Consider the following 24,994-nt stretch of genomic DNA (forward strand, 5'->3'; position numbering starts at 1 on the left):
TGTTATTTTTTATATCATATGACATTAACATAAAAGGTGAAAATATTATATAATAGTGTTATTAGGTCATATCAATATAACATGTCGTAATCTATTATGACATGTTAATATATCATGTTAGTATCATATGCAATAAAATAACAAGTGGTAGTTTGCCTAAATAGTTACTAGTAATAATAACTTATTTGATCTAAAATAAAAATATGAAAATTTAATTAAACATAATAGAAGAATAATGACTTATTTGAATTTTTTTAAATAATTCAAGAATTTTTTAAAATATTATACCATGTATAAATAAGGCCAAAATATAATATATTGGGTTGCTTATTTCATTACTATGAAAGTTCCAGGTTTGAATTATAGTTATTCAAACAAATTAATGTTGAACCATCATCGAGAAATGCTGATAAATCATAATCAAATTAGTTCAGTTTTCTTTCATAAATAGTTAATTAAAAGAGTTCTATAATTGGAGCCACGATTAATCCAAGTTGAAATTTGTCTTCCTTATATTTTGGTTATGGGCATATAATGCATGATATCATGCATGATAGTGGCCCATCAACAAACACTGAATTTGGAGAAAAAGACTACTTTTGTCCTCAAACAATAGGAAATAAAGAAAGCAAGAAAAAGTGAAAAAAAGGTTTATATAGCCAGCTGTGTCTAGGACACTGGATGTTCCCAGAGAGTAAGACTATATTCACATGCATCTCATAGGTACAACTTCTATTGATACGCATTGGACACCTACTGTTGTTGTAAACTATAAATAAAACTGGTTGTTATTTATGGAGTTCTAGACCTTTTCGTCCTCGTGTTCTCTTCTGTGCCAATTAAAGTTAGTTTAGATGAGAGGGTAGAGTATAACATTATATCTCTATTCTTGTACTACATAAATAAAAAAGAGTTTATAATAATTCAAAAAAGCCTCTAAATTAGAAGAGCATTGAATCTTCCTCATACAATACTTATGGACAAATTTGTTTACTGTTACTACTTGTTAATTAATCACTGATTTAAATTTTAAAGCCTCTAAATTATAATTGCAAAGTGTACCTATTCCTTACATAGTTACATTCCTCTGAATTAAGCATATTATATATCTTCAAGAAGTACAAGTATATTAATTCTTGTACTAATAATTTCATTTATTCCACACATGTTGCACTTAGTTATATCCGTCGAAGCTACTTCTTATGACACACAAGCCGGCCAAGGGCGGCGCCTGGTCTCATGTGAGAAATTACAGATATGCCTTCAGTCTGGTTTAAAAAGGCAAACTACCAATTGAGAAACTCAGCTGAATTTTGGTAACAACCCATTGCCAAAAGCTATGGGATCAGCCTTATGTTGCTGTAGTTCAGACAAGGTTGATGAAGGGTATGCAAAAAACTCAAATTTTGATTCATCTGTTGAGCTAAATTTGTGCTTATCTAGTAGCAATCTTGTAGATGAGTAATGTTTTCCTTTAGATTATGCTGAAAAATTTAGCCATTGCCTTTTTAGGGTAAGCGTGGTTACTCCAGGGAATACAACATGGAGAATATTCACATACAAAGAGTTGCATACGGCTACTAATGGTTTCAGAGACGATAACATGCTAGGAGAAGGTGGCTTTGGAAGTGTTTACTTGGGTAAAACCAGTGACGGCCTTCAGGTATTCATGTCATCCTGTTTTTTATTTTTTTATTTTTTTGTTAGGCCATTGTGCTAAATGGTTTTAATTTCTTGATTCTATGCAGATAGCTGTTAAGAAATTAAAAGCCATGACTTCAAAAGCTGAAATGGAATTTGCAGTGGAAGTTGAAGTTCTTGGAAGGGTTAGGCACAAGAACCTCTTGGGCCTAAGGGGTTACTGCGTTGGTACTGATCAAAGGCTCATAGTTTATGATTACATGCCAAATCTGAGTTTGCTGTCTCATCTGCACGGTCAATATTCTCGTGAGGTTCTATTAGATTGGAAAAGGAGAATGAAGATTGCTATTGGCTCTGCAGAAGGCATATTGTAAGTCTGGTTCTTGTCTGTTAATAAAAAAATGGCTACATGGTTAAGCATATAGAGCATTTACATAGTTCTGAATTGCAACTTGGCATACCCCAGTGCACAGGTCTTATCAGATCTCCAGTTTCTTTAGCTACCAATTAAAATGGTTAGACCAATAACATATATACTGCTTCGATCCAAACAAGGTAATCTGCTGTATAAGGAAATTAAATTAATGTCAAGAAGCGTAGACTCACATTTTAAATTGATGGTGTCATAGGTACTGCGGAGTGGTTCTCCATTATTAAAATTATATACATATATATATATATATATACATATATATATATATATATATATATATATATATTAAAGGGTCACCGCTATTTATAGAAATCTAAAACATTTTGTATATATAATAATTTTTCGTCCATATTTTTTAAATTCTTGGAGTTTAATAAATTTCATTGTGTTGATATTTTTGTTATTTACTTTTTAATTTTTGACAAAAAACAAATAAATGGCAGAAAGTTAAAACAAAATTGAGGTCACTTAGAAATGTTTAAAACATTCTCTAACTATGGTTGCCAATGTTAGGTACTTGCATCATGAGGTAACACCACACATCATTCATAGAGACATTAAGGCAAGTAATGTGCTGCTCGATTCAGATTTTGAACCGTTGGTTGCTGATTTTGGGTTTGCGAAACTAATCCCAGAAGGTGTGAGCCACATGACGACCCGTGTTAAGGGTACTTTAGGATACCTGGCACCGGAATATGCCATGTGGGGAAAGGTTTCCGAAAGTTGCGATGTTTATAGTTTTGGTATTCTCTTGCTTGAGCTTCTCACAGGAAGAAAGCCTATAGAAAAGTTGCCTGGTGGTGTGAAGAGGACTATAACTGAATGGGCAGAGCCATTTATAGCTAAAGGGAGGTTTAAAGACCTTGTTGATCCAAAGCTTAGAGGAAATTTCGATGAAAACCAATTGAAACAAGCCATAAATGTTGCTGCTCTTTGCGTGCAAAATGAACCTGAGAAGCGGCCAAGCATGAAGGAAGTGGTTGGTATGCTAAAAGGGTATGACAGTAGAGGCAAGGTGATGAAGACGAGAATGCATAGCGTCAAGTATAGGGAAGAATTACTGGCACTTGATCAAACAAGTGATGATGATGATGATGGTGGTCCAGAGGAAAGCTATGGAGTATTTGGTGCCATGGAAGTCCAGAAGATGCAAGACCCTTACAGGCGCTATGGAGATAGGAAAACAACAAAAAATGTTTGAGAAAGTTTAATTACTTGCACTACTCTTGATTTTGTTGATATGAACGAGGCACATGTTTACTCTATGTCAGTAGAATATGGTTTGGGAAAGATTGTTGCTTGATATATACATAGTTTTGTCCTTGACAAAGTGGGAGGACATTATAATTTATTACCATTTTGTTATATTCATTAAATTTGATCAATCACTGACATAGGACAACCATTGAAAATTTGAGACATTGATAACTAATAAGATCAAATTAGTTTGATTGGGGTTTTACTTTCTCCATCTAATTCCTTTTGTTTTAAGATAAACTTTCAAAATATTATTCAACGGAGGGGTGGCAAAGTTCAACACTTCAAACGTACCGACTCATCTGGTTCACATTATTTGTAGATGATAAACACATCAAAGTTAAACGTAAAACCCCATATCACTGTCACAGTCCGAGGCAAATTCATGTCAATGTCCAAATCTGTCTCATAGTTGGCATGAGATAGCCCTACCTTATTAGCTCCAATGCAGCCCTCTTCATGCTTCTTTAGCTCCTACTCATAATAGCGTAAACTCTCGCGACAAGCAACCTCGTAAACGTCATCATCCATTTCAGCTTTTTTCTTTTCCGTCGCATATGTTGACGTCGGGCCGTTGTTAAAGACACCTGGGCGTTGTGAAAGACATCAATCGTGACGAGGTTGAAAATCCCACTAAGGTGAATCACCAATCTTGGCAAGGTTAGAAAACCCTACTAAGATAAAGAATAGCCAAAATCCCACTTTGGTTGGCTAGGCCAAAGATACTAAAACCTCTTACTCTTTAAAAAAAGTTTAGAGAAATAAGCACTCCTTCTTAAGAAAATATTATTTATTAACTCTCAACTTGAATGTGTATAATAACTAAGCTTAAGGGTCTTAATATAGTATTATAGGCCCATATCCTAATAAACTCCACTTCTAGTTATCTTATACAATTAAAATAATTAACAAGATATTTAAATAAAATAGGTGTTCTATTCCTAAATAGAACATGACTATCCTAATCAAATACTATTTCTTAAAAGTATTAAAATCCTAATAAAAATAAGAAAAGAATCCTAATAGAATAAAGAAAATAAATCCTAAATCAACTAAAATTAGTAAAAACTAAATTAAATAAAATACAATCCTAGACGCTCCTGCGTCATTCTCCTCGGGTCAGGAAAATGCAGCTCCGACGAGTAAGCCTTGACATACTCCATATTTGGATCCACATACTGTCATAATCAATACCAACCATTTGAACAATTCATCCATTGTTTTGAAGGTTATTATCCATTCATCTCCAAGTTGTATTCAAAATTGATGATAGCCTTTCTTCAAATCTATCTTCAAAAACACCTTAGAACCAATGAGGTGATCAAGCATGTTATCCAGTCGAGGAATAGGAAAATCATACTTAACTATAGTCTTGTTAACGGCATGGTTGTCCACAAAGCTTCTTAATAAGTTTCCCAAACTTTTGTTGACCAATTCTGTTTGACCATGTTTGGATAAAGGTGAAGATATTTCATTCTTTTTAAAGACTAATAAGAGACATAAATGGTTGGACTCAAAATAAGCTTTGTTTAAGCCAGACACAGTGATGAGTGTTTTATCATTCTCTTGTTTCTTTGGGCAGTCTTCTAGCTTTAATGGAGTTAACATAATTTTTACTCCATCCTTAATGAAGGAATAAGTATTCTTGTATCCATCATGGTGAGCTTGACGATCATATTGCCATGGGCGTCCTAACAACAAGTAGCATGCGTCCATTGGGATAACATCACACTAAACTTCATCTTCATACTTATTTCCAATAGAGAATTGAATACAACAGCGCTTTGTTACCTTAACTTCGTTTCCTTTTCTTAGCCATTGTAATTTGTAAGGATGAAGATGTATTTCAGTTGGAAGTTTCAACTTTTCCACCATGTAGTCGGCAATAACATTCTCACAACTTCCACTATCAATAATGACATTACAAACCTTCCCTTAAGATGTGCACCTTGTATAGAATATGTTGTGACGCAACCAACTTTCATCTTCAGTCATCATAGTAGTGTTGAGGTTATGACGAACAATAAGAGCTTCTCCATGGTCAGCAGAAATTTCTTCTATCTCTTCGTTGTTGAATATTTCTAACTTTTCCTCTATTTTGTCATCATATTCATCATAAACTGGTTCTAATTTTTTCCAATCCACATAATCTTTTTCTTCTATTAAAGAAATAATTCTTTGATTCGAACAATCAAAAGCAATATGCCCAAATCCTTGGCATTTGAAGCACTTTTTGTTGACATTAGAAGCATGAGTAGAAGTAGTCTCTTTATCATTACTATTTGCAGTTTTGGAAGAGTTTACCTTTGGAGATGGAATAGTTGCTGAACTTTGACTTCTACGGTTTGAGATAGATTCTTGTTGTCTAGATGAACTCATTGAGCTTTTCCATGATCATTGTTTCTCAACCTTTAGTGCTAATCTGATGACATCATTTAAGTTCCAATACGGTTATAGTTGAACAATATCTGCAATTTCAACATTGCAACCCCCAAGATAACGAGCTATAGTTTGTTCTTCAAGTTCATGGACATTGCACTTCATGTGAAGTTGTTCGAATTTCATTGTATATTCTTCCACCGACATTGTCTTTTGCCTCAAGTTATGAAATTTGATAAAAATTTCTTGTCGATAATGCTCAGAAAGGAACTTACGCCTGAGTTCTCGACACATCTTATCCTATGTTCTGATCTTGTTACGACCTTCTCTTTCTCGTTGTCGTTTGAGATTTTTCCACCAAATAAAGGCATGCTTCTTCAATTTAATTGCTACAAGCTTCACACATTTTTCATCGGGAATATCTTTGAGCTCGAAAACTTTTTCTACTGTGTAGAGCTAATCAAGGAAGTCATTAGGATGAAGTCTTCCTTTAAAATCAAGAATGTCAACTTTGATTCTCAAATCTCTAGTAGCAGCAGTTCTCAAGCGACGAATAGGTACTTCTACATTAGAAGATGAATGTTGATGAAACGGGTTAGTGTCATTCTCTTCATCACTAGAGCTATTATTGTCGATTTGAGCATCACGTCTTGCAAGTTGCTCTTGTAATTCTTGAATTTGCTGATATAGTTCTGCAATCTCGATTTCATGATCATCTCTTTGACGATTTTGACGTCTTGGTAGCATTTTATCATATGGTGATGACAATGTAGTGATGTAGAAAAAAAAAAGATGCTGATATAACTATAAAATAATAAATAAAATTACTCGAACAAGGAGTATCGAAACTCGACAACGAACCTGAACTATGCAAGGAATAATGATCCTCCCGCTCTGATACCAAACTGATGCCGGGGCATTGGCAAAGACAATCTGGGTGTTGTGAAAGACACTAATCGTGGCGAGGTTGAAAACCCCACTGAGGTGAATCACCAATTTTGGCAAGGTTAGAAAACCACACTAAGGTGAAGGATAACCAAAATCTCACTTTGGTTGGCTAGGCCAAAGATACTAAAACCTCTTACTCTTTAAAAATAACCTAGAGAAATAAGCACTCCTACTTAAGAAATTATTATTTATTAACTCTCAACTTGATTGTATATAATAACTAAGCCTAAAGGTCCTATTTATAGTATTATAGGCTCATATCCTAATAAAACTCTACTTCTAGTTATCTAATACAATTAAAATAATTAACAAGAGATTTAAATAAAAAAGGTGTTCTATTCCTAAATAGAACATGACTATCCTAATCAAATACTATTTCTTAAAAGTATTAAAATCTTGATAAAAATAAGAAAAGAATCCTAAGAGAATAAAGAAAATAAATCCTAAATTAACTAAACTTAGCAAAAACTAAATTAAATAAAATACAATCCTAGACGCTCATGCGTCATATGTACAAATGCTTTCTTTGATAGCTCGTTCAAGGCAAGCCTTCTCCCCCCTCTCCTTGTGGTCATTCATTTCCATATGCCTCATTCTTTCTAATGATTCCCTCTTTTGCCTTTGCTTCTCCTCCATGCTGAGTGCTTGTTGTATAAGCAAGTCCATCATCCCGGACGGTAGCTTTGGCATGGGATTACATCTCCTATTTCTGCAACAAGATGCTCTTTACAACGGATAAGACCTACCCACTTTTAGCGTTCACACTAGTTGCATCTCACATGATTTAACTTTCGTTAATCATTGTGCTATTTTTCTAAGCTGTATCAAGTTACCTGAGAGGGAGAAAAAAAATGATCAATTTGTGGGGGTAAGCATTTTAAGTTTCTGGTACATTCACAGAAGTCTAAGAGATTAAGGATTCTAAACTTTAAATCTCATCTCTTTGAAGCAATGATAAAAATTTGTAGACTAAACCAATTTGTTATAAATTGTGATAACTTCAAAGTATATATTAATATATTTACCAAGTTTTTTAATTTTGTTAAGCCAAAAAGAATTTATTTAGTAGTAAGTAACAAAGAAGTTGCAAAAGTTGAAGCTAAACCGTAGGCTTGCAAAACATATTTGACAAAAGACTGCAAAAATGCAACACAAAAACATACAAATTTTTTTTCAAATAAAACAAGAAATTTAATTTCTCTGTTACAAACATTTGCTGATATGTGTTAAAATATGAATTTTTTTTTTGCTAAGTCAAAATTATTTTATTAAGCAACCAAAAGTTTCAATGTTAGAATCAACTAGCATATGCAAAGAACATAGTTCACCTGCAACACCATACAGACAGAAAATTTGCCTAAATAGTTGATGAAGCACTAATCGACACACAACACCCAAAGCATTAAAAAATAGATTATCGAAAGCCTCCAAACACTTGATAACAAGAAACCTTCATCATCCACGAAGAAGACGAACAACAAAAGAGCTGCCACACCAAAACAAAAATTGTCATTAAGCCAAACCAACCCCAAAAATATTGTATCCAATAGGCCCATGGTTAGTAATAAACCTAGCATAATCATAAAAGATCTACCAATCTTTTCAAATTCAAGACTAAGACTCCTTAGCTTCGAAGCCAGCATGTGTGATAGAGCCTAAATCTCACCATACACAAAAGAACTTCATTAAGAAACTATAAGTCGAAGCTAAAGCCATAACTAAAACCGTAAAATGGTAAATCAGATCTTCAAACAACATCACCAAAACTTTCAAGAAGAATTTCCTAACCAAACAGCCCTTTGATAATCCATGGCAGTTTCAAGATGCAATGAAAGACATTGAACCCATCCAATCAAAAACACAATAAATTCCCAAGACTTTGAAGAAACCGTTCCTTTCCAAAACCAAAACGTTGTGCATCTCTTTTTTACTTACAAAATCTGAACTCCAAAATAGATCAAGAAAGTAAGCATCCACCAAAGCTACAAAATCTAAGAAAAAATCATTTAGAACCACTGAAATCAATGAGTCATATTAAACATATACATTATGAGAAATACAAGAGAGAATTGAATTTGTAATAATGGTTATGTAGTTTTGCATTCATTTTGAATTTATAGCACATGGCAAACCTCTTGGATAAGGGGATATAACTAGTACAAGATTAAATCAAATCATAAGATAGGTTAGGATAAGATTACATTAAAGTACATGCTAAGTATACAAACATTTTTTTTAAATAATTTTTATTCATTCCCTAAAAAACTAGAATGCCATAGCAAGTTTTTAACTTTACTAGTAAAAGACTTCCTTTGGCGTAAAAAGTCTAGCTTTGGGTAGTAGAGCCCTATGCAATTACAAAGCATCAGTTACTCAATAAGCTGTTGGAAGTGACCTAAACAAAGCATCAACCCTGAACAAAGATTAAGTCATTAACCACATCGTCTAAACTTGAATGAACATTCACATGAAGAATAAAACAAAAAACTATCCCAATTAAGCTATATCAACCAAGATCGATACATAGAAAAGACGATCTCAATAAGACCAAACTAAAAAAACTAGAAGACTGCACAAATTGCAGCCTTAAAAAGATCATGTCTAAGGATGCCTTTGTTTTTTACAACCTCAACTTGTAATCATATGTCTTACTCAAAGGTCCTCTTCATGAATTTTGTAACAAGTATATACCTTTCCCTACTTCCCCTAAAACACTACCTTCTTTAAAGCACCTGGGTGTTCAAATCTCTTCAATTGTTGCCTTTGTTTCACTTCCTTTATCAGTTGCCTCTATCTCCATAATTTTTTGAATCATTTCTTCCTTATTTTCCCTAAACTTCAATCCTAATTTTTTGCTTAACTCTCATATTTCCTCTACCTTCTTCTTAAATGTCGAATTTCTTCTTCTTATGTCAAAATTCGACACAAACTTCTCTTAGCATTCCTGAACTGCAACTCCTACCTCTAATTTTTCTTCAATTTGCTCTTTTAAATTTCTTTTCCTTTTACTTTTTGATGCAACTATCAATGCCCTTAACATTTTGCTTCCCTGACTCTTGTTATTCCTTCTTTTCTTTTTCTCAATCTTTTTATTATTTTGCCTTATTTGATTTTCTGGGGAAAATCTCTTCAGATGACATTTCCCTCTTAAACTTCTTCTTACCTTAAGCATTACCCTCCCCTCTAACTCCTCCATACCATTATTTTCATCTACACTTTTTTTTTTCAAGGCTACCATCTCCTGTTGCCTTTCTTCCTTACCTTTTTTTTGTTTCATAATTGAAATGTTTCTGCTTAGTTTCTAGCTTTTTTCCTCACTAAATTCTCTTCTAATTTCTCTCCCTATCTCACCTTTCATTTGTCCCTTGCTGACCATCTTCATCTATAAATGAATCTTTTTCCTAAACCCTGAGATAGTAAACCTCATCCCTTTAATGTTCTCCATTGTAATCTCCTCGTACTACCTTACACTCTTAAGTTTCACCTTCATCAGCTATACAAAAGTTACAAACTTATTCTTTTGTAGGCTTGATTATATTTGATCCTAGATTGAATCTTAAATGTTACGATTGTGAAGATTGAATCAACTGCCTATCTTTGGTTGATTTATGATACTATGAAGATTGATTTAGCTGCTTATCCCTAGTTGATTGTGATGACTTCAAGTTACCCTTATTAGAGTGATCTTGTAACACTCTAATTTATCCAATAATCTCCTGAAAAATGGTGGTTCCATTGGAAACACCAATCTTGGACAAAGGCTAATGAATATGAATTTGGACAATGGTTTGGTAAGGGCATCGTTCAATTGTTGTGTAGTTGAGACATGTCTTACTTGAAGTTGTCCTTAGCTGACTTTTTCCATGATAAGAGACTAATGCAGTGCAAGATGCTTTATTCTAGTATGGAATACCGGGTTTCCACACGTATGTGTAGCACTTAAGTTGTCATAGAGGATAATTGGAACTATCATAAGTTTGCACTAGAATTCAAAGAGTAAAGATTGAATCCAAATTGTTGTTGAGACTACAGTTGCAATGGCTCAATATTCAACTTTTGTTGAGGATCAACCAATAGTCTTTTTCTTCATAGAACTCCATGAAATTAGAGTGCTACCAAGAGACAATATGCCATGAAGCATAGTACCTTTTAAGTATTTGAGTAGTCTTTCAAGAGATGTTTGATGTTGTTAAGTTAGTTTATGCATGAATTGGGAGATCTTGTTAATAACATAGCTAATGTCAGGTCTTGTAATGGACAAATATTGTAGTGCACCAATTGTTCTTATAAATTTCGTAGGATTGATTACAGTAATGTTATTATGTATCTTAATTAAGTTCACAGAAATGGAAAGTGGTGTGCTAGATTCTTTTGCATTAGACATATGTGTTATTTGTAAAAAATATTAGTGATATTTTTGTGTTGAGTAAAAAAGAACTTTGGAATGAGGAATGTCTTCAACACCTAAAAAATAGTTCAATTTACCTAAGTTTTTAAGAGAAAACCTATATGACAAGGCTTGAACAAACTATGATAAAAAAAATTGTCATTCTAAATAAAAAAAAAGAAAGAAAAAGAAAACAGAAATAAGGGGAATTGAGTGAAAAGTGAAAGGAAATGTGACTTTTGAAAATAAAGAAGAGAAAGGGACTTGATAGTAAAAATTAAACAAAAGGTTGTATTTAAAGGATGAAAAGGGGGGGATTTGGGAGTGACTTGTGAAATTGAGAATTGGGGTGTGTAAGGGATTAGGAATCTTCTTGGATCTTATTTTGATTGATGACAAAGGTAGACACATTTGAGATGGTCACAGGATATGTCTTGTGTTGATCTATTTTTGAGATTTTTCTTGGAGTAGGGGCAGGAGATTTAGATGTTTTCATGGGTTGTGTGGAATGTTGCTATTTGAAGGAAAGTTATTGAGGTGAATGGTTAATAAGGCTCTTGTCTTTCTCATTTGATTTGTGAGGAATGCTTCTTCATGTTGTTGATGAAGTGAGAGCCTTTGTTTTTCTTTTTCTTATTGTTGCTTGCTTGCTAAGGCGTTGTTGAAAATTAGAATATGTGATAGACAAGAACTTAAATAAAGGAAAAAAATGAAAAAATAATGAAAAAGAGGAAAGGAAAAAGAAAGTAAGAAACAAAATATAGAAAAATACTTTGAAAAGAAAAAGTAAGATTGAGTTATCTTTTATTTAAAAAGAGTGAAGAAGGTGTGGTGTGTGAGGCTCTCGAGAGGGGCTTGAGTGGTAGGTTAGAGGTTTAGGGAAAATATTAATAAAATTTAGAAAGAGTAGGGAGATAATGATTGAGAAGAACTACAGGCCCCAAGGGAAAGAGTATATGGTGCAAAAGCAAGAGGTAAGGTCAAGTGAGGATGGGTGAGGGAGTTTTAATTTCAAGAAAATGAAAGGATAATCAGAATCTTATGAGGGATTAAAAATGACTCAAGAAAGGCTGGAAGGGAGTTTATGAGCTTGAAGGATGATGGTGTGGGTTTATTCTAACATTGGTTAGGAACTTGAAAGGAATGAGGTTTCAAAGGGTGAGAAAAAGAGGATGATAGTGAAAAGGTGTTTTATGGCTAGGTTTTGATGTTAAAGAAGAGGTGTTTGTGGTTTGAGGTTGATACTAAAGCCATATTGGACTAATTGATTTTTTGCAATGAGTTAATGTGGAATCTTGTTGCTTTTATGCCCTTTGCTCAACCATGTGAATGGGAGTCCTACATCAAAGTTTTTTTTACCCCTTTTGACGTCTTTTTGAGGTCACGCTTTTGGATTGCTGGCTGGTGTGAGATATTGTCATGGTTTAGGAATTGAACTATGGGTTTATGCTGCGTTAGCAAATGTTTGTAAGAAGGATGGTTGTTGTAAAGGCTTATGTAAGGCAAGGTGATGTTTTTACATTTTTTTTAGCCATAGCTTTGTTGGATTAAGGTTTGTTTTTTATATATTGATGCAATGATGAGTGATATGAGGTCAATTTATTTTTTTCAGCATTTGTGGACGTTTTGAGGTTTATGCTTTCATCTTGATTTGTTTGTAGGATCTATGTTGTGGTTTAACACTGTTGGCAAAACTTCTGTTTCTTTTGGATATGCTATGACGCATGATTTTGCTAGGACACATGATTTTGCTAAGACCTTGATGCTTTGAATAGCCAATTCTAGTGATAGGATTTTATATTTTGTTCTTGTGCTGATACAATGGATAGTACTTTAGGGATGTTTTTTTATTTTTGGGTGCATAATTAGGATTTTGAGAAGTTTTACTTGCTACCAATTCCTTATTGTGCAATTTGAGATTTTGCAAATATACGATTATTTGCCCATGTTAGACCTTTAATGTTAGGTAAAGTCTTCTACCAAATTGGCTAAAGACTTGGGATGGCAAACTGGTAATGGAATAATAAAGTTATGCTTTAAAAAAAGAATTATATCATCAACACATACCAGTATGAAGATAATAACTTGATTTTTGTGGAAGACAAGTAGTGAGGTGTCAACAATTGAATTCTAAAAGCCATAAGATAGTAAAAATGAGTTGAGAGCCTTATATAACACTCTAGGAGCTTGTTTAAGATCATAAATGGCTTTCTTTAACTTATAAGCTTAGTCAGGGTGTGTTTTGTCTACAAGAATAGATAGTTGGTTCATGTATACTTCTTCAGTGAGATCATTTTGGAGGAAAGCTGTGAGACCTAGACCCCTATAGGCCCGTAACTAGGTGTAAACACAATAACCCGAGCTAGGGGTAATTTCATCATTTCTTTAGTGAGCCCCTAGAAGTATGATTTCAAACATTATTAAGGCCTAAGTAGGCCTAAGGCATAAATGAATGATGAAAATAAGGATAAAATGACGAAGAAACTAAAAATAATGATGATTTCCAAAGTAGGGGCAAAATGGTCATTTTTCATCTCAGGTAAAAATTTTAAGTTTTTGTGAATCTGAGTATTTCTAGACTATTATGGACCTTGTCCCAGTGTCAAAAGAGTAAAAAGATTACACCAAGGATTGGTGGAGAACAAGCCAACTTGTTAAGGGCATTTTCGTAATTTAAATGGAGTTGGATAAGCTTGAGCTATAAATATCATCTTCTAGCAGCTTCTTCTTCTTCTTCTTCTTTCTCCCCTCTCACGTTTCTTCATCCTCTATGGGAGTTCTCTTCAAGCTTCCACAACTCTCTCAAGTTAGTCTCAAATTTCATGCTTTTGTGCATATTTTCACAAGCCCTTTATGCTCTTTTACTCGTTCACCTTAAAACCCCTCCAAAGTCTTAAACCAATACTTTTTCTCACTAGCTAGGTGTTTAAAGAAAGAAAAAAAGACTCTCTATAATAGTTTGGGAATTCTTGAGGAGGAATCCAATTACAAATCTAGCAAGGTGAGTGTTGAAATTGAGTTGATATTTTTAGTTGTTGATAATATCTAGTAATTTGATTTGTGAGTGTTTTATTGTTGAAATTGTTTAATCATTTTTAGTGTGACTAGAGTAGTGCAAATAATAGCCATTTAATGGTAGTTGGAAGCTAGTAGGAATGACTAATAGAACTCAATTTAGAAAATAGTTTTGGAATAGTATTAATGCCAAGTTGAGTTAATGGTGATGTTGTTGTGTGTGATAGGTTCCAACTAAACCTCACACCTCCATTCGGAATCTTAGTCAAAGTTAGAGCCCACCAAAACATCAATAAAGACTGGTGAGTGAACTTGCATTTTAAAATTTTTTGGGAAATGTAAATGTATTTGGACGAAACATTTGAATGAGTTTATCCAACCTTTCTTTAAAAATGTGTGCCGGGGAACAAGCCTTTAATAAAATTTTTTGATGTTGTGAAAATGTGAAATGTGTAAAAGGATGAATCCAAGTGCTCCTATATTATGTTGATATGTATATTATGCATTGGATGTTCATTTTTGTGTGATGATGATGACCCAACTATGTGCGTGTGGGAGTGCACATGAGTTGATGATGACCCAGCTATGTGCGAGTAGGAAGTGCACATGAGCTGATGATGGTGGGATGGTATGCATGATGATGTATATATATATATATATATATATAAATATGTGTGTTATAGAAAGTTCATGAGTATGGTATATGGTTGTAATACATGTGAATCTTGCATGTTAAACCTTGGAAATTTCTAAGCATGTTCAAGTTGACTTTGTCTTTGCAGCTAAATGGCCTTTTCTTGAGAGAATGAAAACTTGTTGTTGGTGTCCTATTTGGAGGGTTACATTGGCTTGATTCTCGCTACAGCGAGAAACTTTCTGTCCTACTTACCTCCTTGTTTGGTTGCTGCCCTATTTTCCATTTCTTTAGCATCATAGTTGATCATGGACTTCCAACATCAAGGAATTAATTAATTAAGTTTGAAATGAAGGGTTTTGGTGATAAACCCTCGGCTAGTCGAGAAACCCTCGATCAGCTTATACTTTGAGCCAAATTAAAGTTTCATTGCAGCGAGAATGCCTTTTCGCTGCAGCAAGGACCCATCGTTTCACTTGACTTGCTTGAATGTTATTAAAGTTTTTACTCTTCAAATCATTCGTTGTGCATGGATCTTTTATCGTCAAGTGACTAACTCATTAACGGTTTAATGAGGGGTTTTAATAAGAATTTAACTAAGTTGCATTGGTTTTGAAAATAAGTGCATTATGATTTCTTAACTTTTCTTATTGATTGCTTATTCCCTTCCTTTGTTCACTCACTGGGTTTATACTCATTGTTTTCAACTTCATGTTTTCAATCGGGAGGCAACCGGTAACTAGGTCGAGGTGTCCTTGTAGATTCGTTTCCTTGGTAGGTATCTCGGCATTCAATAGATGAACTTTCACCAAGTCTCTCTGCTGGAAGTTGAATATCCCTTTTTGTTGTGTATAGACAACCCCGATGTAAATTATTATGATATACGTTTTAGACAATATATGTATATTAGATTGGAAATGCCATTACGAGATGGCAATGGTTAGCATTATTTTGAATTGAAATTATGAAATGTAACTTTAATAACTTATGATGGAATGATGGATATGTTATATAAATAAGCTTGCTTGGGCTTAGTGGGCTACGTCCATTAGGCCCATGCGTCGGTCATGGCCTAAAATTTGGATCGTGACAGACTTAGTATCAAAGCTCTACGTTGTTTAGGTCCTAGGACTTCTTTTTGTTGGTCCAGTAGAGTGTCAGGTCTTTATGTGAAAACTTCGGTTGTAAAGTGTGAACTGCGGCACATTTTACAATCAAGGGACCGCATAGATTCCCTATCTTAGAAACCACATTTTTCTCTTAAGTATGATTATAAAATGTGTTTAATAACAGGTGTTTGCTATTGTCTAGGTAAGAATGCCACCTAAGACACGAGCCGCCTCAAGACAGATGGGGGAGCAAGATGCTCCTGATGAGTTAACAGATAGGCCACGGGCATCCACCCTTAGGGGGCGAGGTAGATGTGGCAAGGCCACTAGACCGGTGAGGGCAAATACACTTGTGAGTAAACGAGAGCAGGGATAGTCTTTGGGTGATGCGGATAGACAACCAATTGGGGGCATCACAATTGAGGACTTGGCAGCAAGCCTACAGGGAGCTAATCGGGGTTGTAGAGATTATGGCAACCCATGTGGATGATATACAGAGGGTAGTGGAAAGGAAACCTGCAGTACAAGAATCCGCTAGTTCCCAAGGGCAGGCCGATCGCCAACATCTTGAGGTCGAGAGAGGTCATTTAGAGATTTCCCTTCCTGATTTCCTGAAGCTTAAGCCTCCGTTATTTTCAGGATCTGATGCATCGGAGAAGCCTCAATTTTCTTAGATAAGATGGAGAAAATTTGTGAGGCCTTGGGATGCTCTAGTACGAGATCAATTGAGTTAGCCGCCTTCCGATTAGAGGACGTGGCGCAAGAATTGTATGGTTCCTTACGTAGAGATAGGCCAACAGATGCAACGCCGTTGACTTGGAAAGATTTCAATACAGCCTTTTTAGATCGATTATTACCACTCAGTGTACGTAATGCACGAGCTAGGGAGTTTAAGGCATTAGTCTAGACCCCAAGTATGACGGTGTCAAAATACGACATCAAATTCACGCAGCTAGCTCGGTTTGCACCTTATCTAGTTTCTATTGAGGAGATGAAGATTCAGAGGTTTGTGGATCGGCTAGTGGAGCCATTATTTAGGGCTGTGGCATCCCGAGATTTTAATACCTACTCTGCAGTAGTGGATTGCACTCAGCTGATTGAGATGAGGACCAGTGAGAGTAGGACTGCGAGGGATAGAGCAAAAAGGGCCAAGACAGAGGGCTATCAGGGTCGCAGAGATTTCAACAGTGGTATTTCGTCTACTAGCCGTTAGGGTCCACAGAAGGACTCATGATTACCCCAACAGGGGAGTGACTCGCCTAGTGTTAGTATTGGGGCGGGACAGAGAACCTTCAGTGTTGGGAGGCAGCAAGATTCGAAGCAAAAAAGTCAAGTTATCTATCATTGTGATACTTGTGGAGGACGGCATAGAGGAAGATGCCTCCATGCTATGGGAGTTTATTTCTTATGCGGTCAACCTAGACATATTAAGAGGAATTGCCTTATGGTTCATCAATCCTAAGGTTCTACTAGCGGTTTTGCCCAACCAACCTCGTCTGCTCCTTCAGTAGTCGCCTCATCTGATCGGGAGGCTAGAGGATCCAAAGGTAGAGGTGCTGTTACTTCCTCTCAGAGCAGGATTTCTGGGTCGGGACGTCAAAGCTCAGCCGATAGAGGCCAAGCGAGGGTATATGCTTTAACACCCCAAGAGGCCCAAACATCCAATCCAGTGGTATCAAATATTCTCTCAGTTTGTAATATGAATGCTCAAGTATTGTTTGATCCTAGTGCTATCCATTCTTTTATTTCTCCATGCTTTACATCTCGTTTGGGTAAAGATTGTGTTAGGAGAGAAGAACAATTAATGGTGTCTACTCTTTTAAATGAGGTATTTGTGGCAGAATGGGAATATACGTCCTGTGTAGTTCGAGTCAAGGACAAAGACACTTTGGTGAATTTAGTGGTGTTAGACACCTTAGATTTTGACGTGATCCTTGAAATGGATTGGCTATCACCCTGCCATGCCAGTGTGGACTGCTATCATAAATTGGTTAGATTTAATTTTCCTGGTGAACCATCATTTAGTATTCAGGGGGATAGGAGTAATGTTCCAACCAATTTGATATCAGTCATGTCTACTAGAAGATTATTAAGACAGGGTTGTTTAGGTTACTTGGCTATTGTGAGGGATACTCAGGCGAAGGTTGGAGATATAAGCCAAGTATCGATGGTGAATGAGTTCATGGATGTATTTCTCGAGGTACTACCAAGTTTGCCTCTTGAGCAAAAGATTGAATTTTGCATAGATTTGATTCCCGACACTAGACCTATATCCATACCCCCGTATAGAATGGCACCTGCAGAGCTTAAAGAGCTTAAGGATCAATTAGAAGATTTGTTGGATAAAGGTTTCATCCGTCCTAGCATCTCACCATGGGGAGCATCGGTGCTATTTGTAAAGAAAAAATATGGGTCGCTTAGATTGTGCATTGACTATTGACAACTTAATAAGGTAACGATGAAGAATAAGTACCCCCTTCCAAGAATAGATTATTTATTTGATCAACTACAATGAGCACAATGTTTCTCTAAGATAGATCTGCGATCTGGGTACCATCAATTGAGGATCCGAAATGAAGATATACCAAAGACCGCATCACAAATAGGCTAGGATAGGATTACATCAAAATACATGATAAGTATACAAGAGTTACAAACTTATTCTTTTGCAGACTTGATTAGATTCGATCTTCAATTGCATTCTAAATGTTGTGATTATGAAGATTGATTCAGCTACTTATCATTGGTTGATTGTGATGACTTCAAGTTTGTGACACCCCGTACCCTTGTAGAGAAGTCAATATGACCTTATCAACGAGGCAAGGGTCAATGGATGCTGATTTAAGTGCCATAGAATGGAGACGAGTGAAAAAGAATATTCTATAGTAAAATATTTCGCAAGCGAGGAAATAATAATTAAATAATAATATTTTTATTGATGATGAATTAGCAAGATAAAAGTGATTCAGAAGTGAATCGAGGCATAATAAGACATTTTGGGTTCTAAGGAGATAAATGAAAAATCTTGAAATAAAAAAATATTTTATTAATAAAATAATATTAAAATATTAATATTTTATTTGATGTCGAAATTAGTCATGAAAAAGGAGTAGATGGTCAATCTAAGTGGGGGAGAAGAAGAATAAGGGAATTTTAGAAAAAAAAAATGTTAGTGGGGTCCACATGTCTTTATTAAATAAAGCTAGCTCAGGTAAGTATATATTTAAATATTATGGTGATACCACGTTGAGGAGCAAACTTTATATTTTGTTTGCACACATGTAAAGGAAGAAAAATAGAAGGAAATTGGAATTAAAATATTGTTGGGAGGACTAAATTAAAAAAGGGAGAAACTTGGAGGGCAAAACGGTAATTTTTTCATGAGTTTTTGGAAGCTTTGACTCTTTTCTTCCTTATCCATGGCTAATTCTTATCTTCTTCAAAAGGCATTTTCTTCTCCATCTTCTTCCTCCCACGCCATTTTCCTTTCTTCACCACAAAAATCAAGTTTGCTTCTTCTATTTTCTCTTATTTTCTTACTTTTCCATTCTCGTACCCCTTTATTCACCCAACCCACAACTCTCAACCTCATTTTTTATCTTAACTACACCCTAGGAGAGAGAAAGGAAGGAAGAAGAAAGGAAAAAGGAAGAGAAAAGCTCGGAAGAGGCTTGGCCTTGAAGGAGAAAAGAGAAAACTGAGAGGTTTTCCTCCCTACCCACACACCATCGTTGAGGTTGAAAAGATTTTGGTGGTTTGCCTTGTGGATTTCAAGGTAAAGAAGGTAGAAATTGATGTTTTGTTGGAAAGCATGTAGTTTGAACCAATTATGACATAAGGTTTTGTTTGTGGTAGTAAGGATCAATAAAGATCTAAGGAACCCAAGGCATGCATGTAGAAGAATCTTGGAATGTGTGGTGATTTTGAGCTAAATTAAGTGGTGGGTAAGGGTTCTAACCTCTAAATCACAAGTAGAAAGAAAAAATGAGATATGTATTGATTATTTGTGCTTTTGGCAGTACGTAAAAGTAAATTATGGTGCATGTGGACTTAGAAAATGCTTGATGGAAGTAAATTTATAATTACTGCCATAAGCTAGGTTATTGGTGTGAAAATGATGGTTGAACTTGATAAATATCCTTAGAAAAGATTAAAATATGTGCTAGAGTCATAAATAAGTTGCTGGTATTTATAATTTAAAGAATTACGCAAGTAAAGGATAAAGGCAACTTTGGTAAAAATATGTCAAGATATAAGTTAGTTGAATAAGGATTCACGATTGACTGAAAAAAGAGAAGTAGAAATGATATACACTAAAGATATTGAATTTGGATTGTTGCTAGGAAAGTGTACTGTGGTGACGTGTCGGAGGAAATAATGAGCGACCGACAAGTAAAAATAGCTAGATACGCCTCCGAATTAATAGCGATATAGTATCCCGCTATCATAAGGTTAGTTAACTTGCATTTAAACGGTTTTGAACAAATGCATATGTGTTGAATGAAATGCTAGAATATCCTTGGTGGACTCTTTTCAAATTTATGCACAGGAACAAGCTTTTCACAAGTGATACTTTTACGTTTTTAAACATATAATGTGATGAATTACGTGTTTGAAATATTATGTTGAATTGCCAATTGAATTGTGGCATGTGATGCATTGGAAATCTTGAGATGTTTTAAACTAGTGGTAATACGATTAATATTATTTTCCTTGAATATTGGACTATGCAACCATGTCTATGACTAATAAAATAATGAATTATGTGGAATGTATTATTATGCAAAGATTCTTGTTACATGTTGTTATGTGTGCTATGCCTTGAAAGGTAATATTGAATGATAACTATAACCGTGCATGCACGGTGTGAGAGTGCACATGACAGTGATGGTGGTGTGCGGTGTGGGAGTGTACACGCTGATGATATATGCCATGTGCGGTGTGGGAGTGCACATGATGATATATGCCATGTGCAGTGTGGGAGTGCACATTATACTTGCCATGTGCTGTGTATGAGTGCATATGAGGATATTAGCTATGTGCGGTGTGGGAGTGCACATGAGCTGAGTTGAGGTTGGCGAGTGTATGTGCGGAGCCGTGGTGACTAGTGTGGGGATGACCTTCTTGTATGTTTAAGTTATCTATATATTTATATATACATAATGTATACGTGAATTTTTACATGCATGTGCACCTGTCCTGTAGAGCAGAGATTTTTGGAAAATGTAATGTGATTGAATTGTATATTGAAAGTTGATATTCTAAAATGTTTTCAAAATGAGTTGAAAAACAGCATGGCATCGAGTTTTGTTTATGATATACAAATTGCATGGTTTCAATACAAGTGCATCTTGTTTTCTAAAAAAATCTTTTGTATCGTTTGCTTGTTCTCTTCCTATGTTCACTCACTGAGTTTATACTCATTCTTTTCAACTTCATGTTTTAGTTTTCAGGATCGAAGGTAGTTGGATCGTAGGTCGAGATGCTCCCTCCTATTCATCTTTCGATAGGTTCACTACGACTCTCAATGATAGCACCCATGCCTAGAGTCACTCCGCTGGTTGTTAAGAGTCGATTGTATGTTTATATGTGATGGTTTAATATAAATTGTAAGATTTGTTGTGAACTTTGTATGTACTTGATTTTCACGATTTAAATTTGAAGAGATTGTTATTAGAAATCACGAGTCTTAGATCCTAAAGAAAAATAAGTGATAGATGGACTACTGACGGGTTTACATAGAGAGGCTTACTTGGGCCTAATGGGCTATGCCTATTGGGCCCATGCACCGGTCATGGCCCAAGTTTTGGGTTGTGACAAAGTTATCTTTATTAGTGTCATCTTGTAGCACTTTATTCTATCCAATAGAGATTTCAATCCAAAATCACAAACACATCTTAAGGACGACCATTTGAATGTGGAAAAACCTAACCAATTGCTTTGAAAATCCCCTTTATTTGTTCAATCCAAGCCATTATATTAAGGTATCAAAAGGATACACTAAAAAGAATAATTACAAAATCCAACAACAAACATAATAAAGAACAATTGAACATAGCCAGAATATAATTAACAAATAAAACCATCTTTACTAAACAATTAGGAAATCATTAACCATGTACCAACTCATTGAGTCTTGATTTTAACCCCAAATAATAACAAGATTTTTCAATCAAGCAATTTGGAAAATCCATAACTTATCAAGTCCTTTATATTCAAGAAAATCTACTATCACAAACATTTCTTACCAATCATCCTCTACCTACACAAAGCAAACTTAGCATTCCCCTGCTTTTATCCTAGTAGCTAAAAAAAATCATATTGTAATGCTTAAGATGGTGACTGTAATGCCAAAAAGAATAAAGAAGGTGTTTTCAACTATTGTGGGTGGTGTAATTTCAATATCTATTTAAGACGTTTTTGAATACCACTTGTAACTAAACATAGATGTTTAAAGATGATTATAGAGTGTATTATTGTGATATGCTGCTATTACTCGTTTGTTACTTACATTCTTGCCAGGTTATCTAAAATTTGTTATTCATTGCATAAAGTAGATAAATCGAGCTATTTTCCCATGTGTAAAGTTTACTTCATTTTATGCTAGATCACCATATTTCAATTAATAAAATCTTTGTTGATAAAAAGGCATTGGTTACCAAGCTTCCACTTAAAGATTTTCTACCTCTTCAATTGTTTATGCTTTTTCTCTACCTATCCTTATGTTTTTTCTTTAATTCTTCAAAAACTTTCCAGTGTTTTGTTTTCAAAGCTCTTGGTAATAAAGTTTTGAATTTCTCCTTTTAATCCCCCTCTTTCATATTTAGAGCCTTATCTAGCTCTTGAGCTCTTGAACTTAGGAGTTCAGTAGAAAGAGAGCATCAACCTAATCTTAATTCAACACAAGTTTCCACTGCTATGAGATTAAATTGTACTTGTGAACATCATGAACGTTATTTAGAGAAAAATAGTGAGATAAGGGTGTAATAAAGTTTGAACCAGTATGGGAGAGAGGTGAACCAATATTATCACCAATAAGTAGTGCATTAAAGCCATCATATTTTATTAAGAAATCTAAATTTTATAATTTGTTGGTGACATGATGAGATGCCCCAAAATCCATTAGTAAATTTATTGAGTTTGCAGTGCTAACTTGTTTGTCTTCAAGGTCAGGCTATCGAGGCCGAAGTTTGAAGCAATTCTTGGCCAAATGACTTAGTTTGTCATAGCATTGATGCACAACTTTTGAAAGAGTTTTCTAAAACATGCTTAAAAGTAGTAATATTTTGAGGTAAACATATAGAATTGAACTTGGTGAAATTTTCATTACAAGACTATGTGAAGTTTACAATAAGGGATGCAGTAGCTGACTTAGTTACAACATGAGCAAAAGGTTGTTTCTTTAGTATTTCTTTATAGCTTGAGAATTTATCTAACACTTCTTTAAATGATATGTAGGACTTTCGGGCCCTTACACCAACAACAATCTCCTTGAAGAGAATACCAATTCCATTCAAGGCATGGATAATTAACCCTTTTTCACTCACATTAGATTTTACCAATGCTAATTTATTTGTGTTAAATAAAAGAGCTTAAAGTAAAATAACCAATAAGGGGTGAATTGGTTTCTTAAAAAAAATTGATCCAAGTAAAAAATGAGAACTTTTTAAGACAAAACTTAAATATCAAAGTATAAAACTTAAAAAGATAAAGAATGAATTTGGAAGAAGAAATGAGAAAGGAAAGAGTACTCAGCCATGATTTTATAGAGGTTTGGCCCTTAAAGCCTACGTCTTCTCTCTTAATAGCATAAGTAGTTTGAATTCTCTAATCACTACCTTTTAAATTAGATTCAAGCACAACCTTTAACACACTAGCTTTTCTTGAAGGGATATAACCTTTCTTTATTTTTTCTATGGAGATATAACCTTATATTACCTTTTACAATGGTGGTATAACCTTACACTACCTTTTACAATGGAGGTATAACCTTATATTACCTTTTGCAATTAAGGTATAATCGTTCATTACCTTTTACAATGGAGGTGTAACCACTTACTACCTTTTGCAATGGAGGTATAACCATACAACAGTGCATTCTTATAAGTTTTCTCAGGTTGAGACCTTAAAAGGCTAATAAGCTAGTTAAGTATAAGAGAATAAAGATATTTCAAAGAATATAAGCTTAAAGATGAAAGCTATGTTTTGAGAATATGTAGTAGAGATACAAAAGAAATGAACTTCAAAAATCTTAGTTTTCTTTTGCTCTTGAAAAATGAATTGCTTGCTCTCTTTTCCTTGTTCTTCGTTTTTGAATGATGTTCTCATGAGATATTTATAATGCCTTGTCATTTTTGCCTATTGGAGTAAACTTTTGTCTCATTGTTGAACATTATGACCACTTGAATCACGTCAATCGAACTTCAAGAATCAATCAAGAAACATGTGAGATATCAATTCTTTTATATCCCAAGATTTTCTGTTTTTTTAGAATCAATCTTTCCATTCTCGAGACATCGATTCTTTTTATCTCACTTGAAGTCTGGAGCTTTCTATTTTAAGAGAATTGTCTTTTCCATTCTTAAGATATTGATTATTTTTGTTACACTTCAAGTCTAGAGCCTTTTGTTTTCTAAGAATCAATCTTTGCATTCTTGAGATATCAATTTTTCTCATTTCACTTAAAAGTTAGTAACTTTCTAATTTCTTGAGAATTGATCTTTATTTCTCCATATATTGATTCTTCTTTCACGTAGGGTACCTACATCGAAATTCAAATTTTCTTTTTCCTGCTCCATTCTTGTCCTTTTATCCCATCTTTTCTTCTTCTCCAAGTTTTTTACTTTTCTCTTTGAAGTCTTAGGAATCGATTATTTGATGCTTGAGAAGTTGATTCTTACCTTTTAATGACTTTCCTCACTGCTTCTGCTTTCTTAAGAATCGACCTTTACTTCTTCTTATATCGATTCTTGTTCTTCTAGTAGCTTTAGCATTTTTAAAATCGATGTCTCTTTTTCAAAGAAGTCAATTCTTCCTGTTCTAGAAAAGAAATATTGCTTTTTATTTTATAGAAAATCGATTACTTCACTTTCAAAAGTCAATTCTAATGGCTAGAATTTGAGATTTAAAGTGTTCAAAAGGTTTTTCTCTTCACAAATAACTTCAAAACTCTTATAAGATTGTTTTTCAAG

At 34.5% G+C, this 24,994-nt stretch overlaps 1 protein-coding gene across 1 annotated transcript; it reads left to right on the forward strand.

The window, feature by feature from the left end:
• The first annotated feature begins 1,315 nt into the window (after window positions 1–1,315).
• Window positions 1,316–3,420, forward strand: LOC18589177 (PTI1-like tyrosine-protein kinase At3g15890). The gene is made up of 4 exons (XM_007014038.3): window positions 1,316–1,386; window positions 1,513–1,663; window positions 1,749–2,011; window positions 2,588–3,420. Exons 1-4 carry the CDS (start codon window positions 1,340–1,342, stop codon window positions 3,273–3,275), a joined length of 1,149 nt encoding a protein of 382 aa, XP_007014100.3. The 5' UTR covers window positions 1,316–1,339; the 3' UTR covers window positions 3,276–3,420.
• The last annotated feature ends 21,574 nt before the right edge of the window (window positions 3,421–24,994 follow it).

This window comes from Theobroma cacao, chromosome 9 (assembly GCF_053813885.1).
Source record: "Theobroma cacao isolate CCN51 chromosome 9, ASM5381388v1, whole genome shotgun sequence".
Classification (NCBI taxonomy): Eukaryota; Viridiplantae; Streptophyta; class Magnoliopsida; order Malvales; family Malvaceae; genus Theobroma; species Theobroma cacao.

Excerpts from the sequence above, each read along its gene's own strand:
- LOC18589177 (XM_007014038.3), top strand. The coding sequence starts at position 1,340 with ATGGGATCAGCCTTATGTTGCTGTAGTTCAGACAAGGTTGATGAAGG. Across the intron at positions 1,387-1,512 it reads TCAGACAAGGTTGATGAAGG|GGTAAGCGTGGTTACTCCAG; the intron begins GTATGCAAAAAA and ends TTGCCTTTTTAG. Across the intron at positions 2,012-2,587 it reads GGCTCTGCAGAAGGCATATT|GTACTTGCATCATGAGGTAA; the intron begins GTAAGTCTGGTT and ends TGCCAATGTTAG.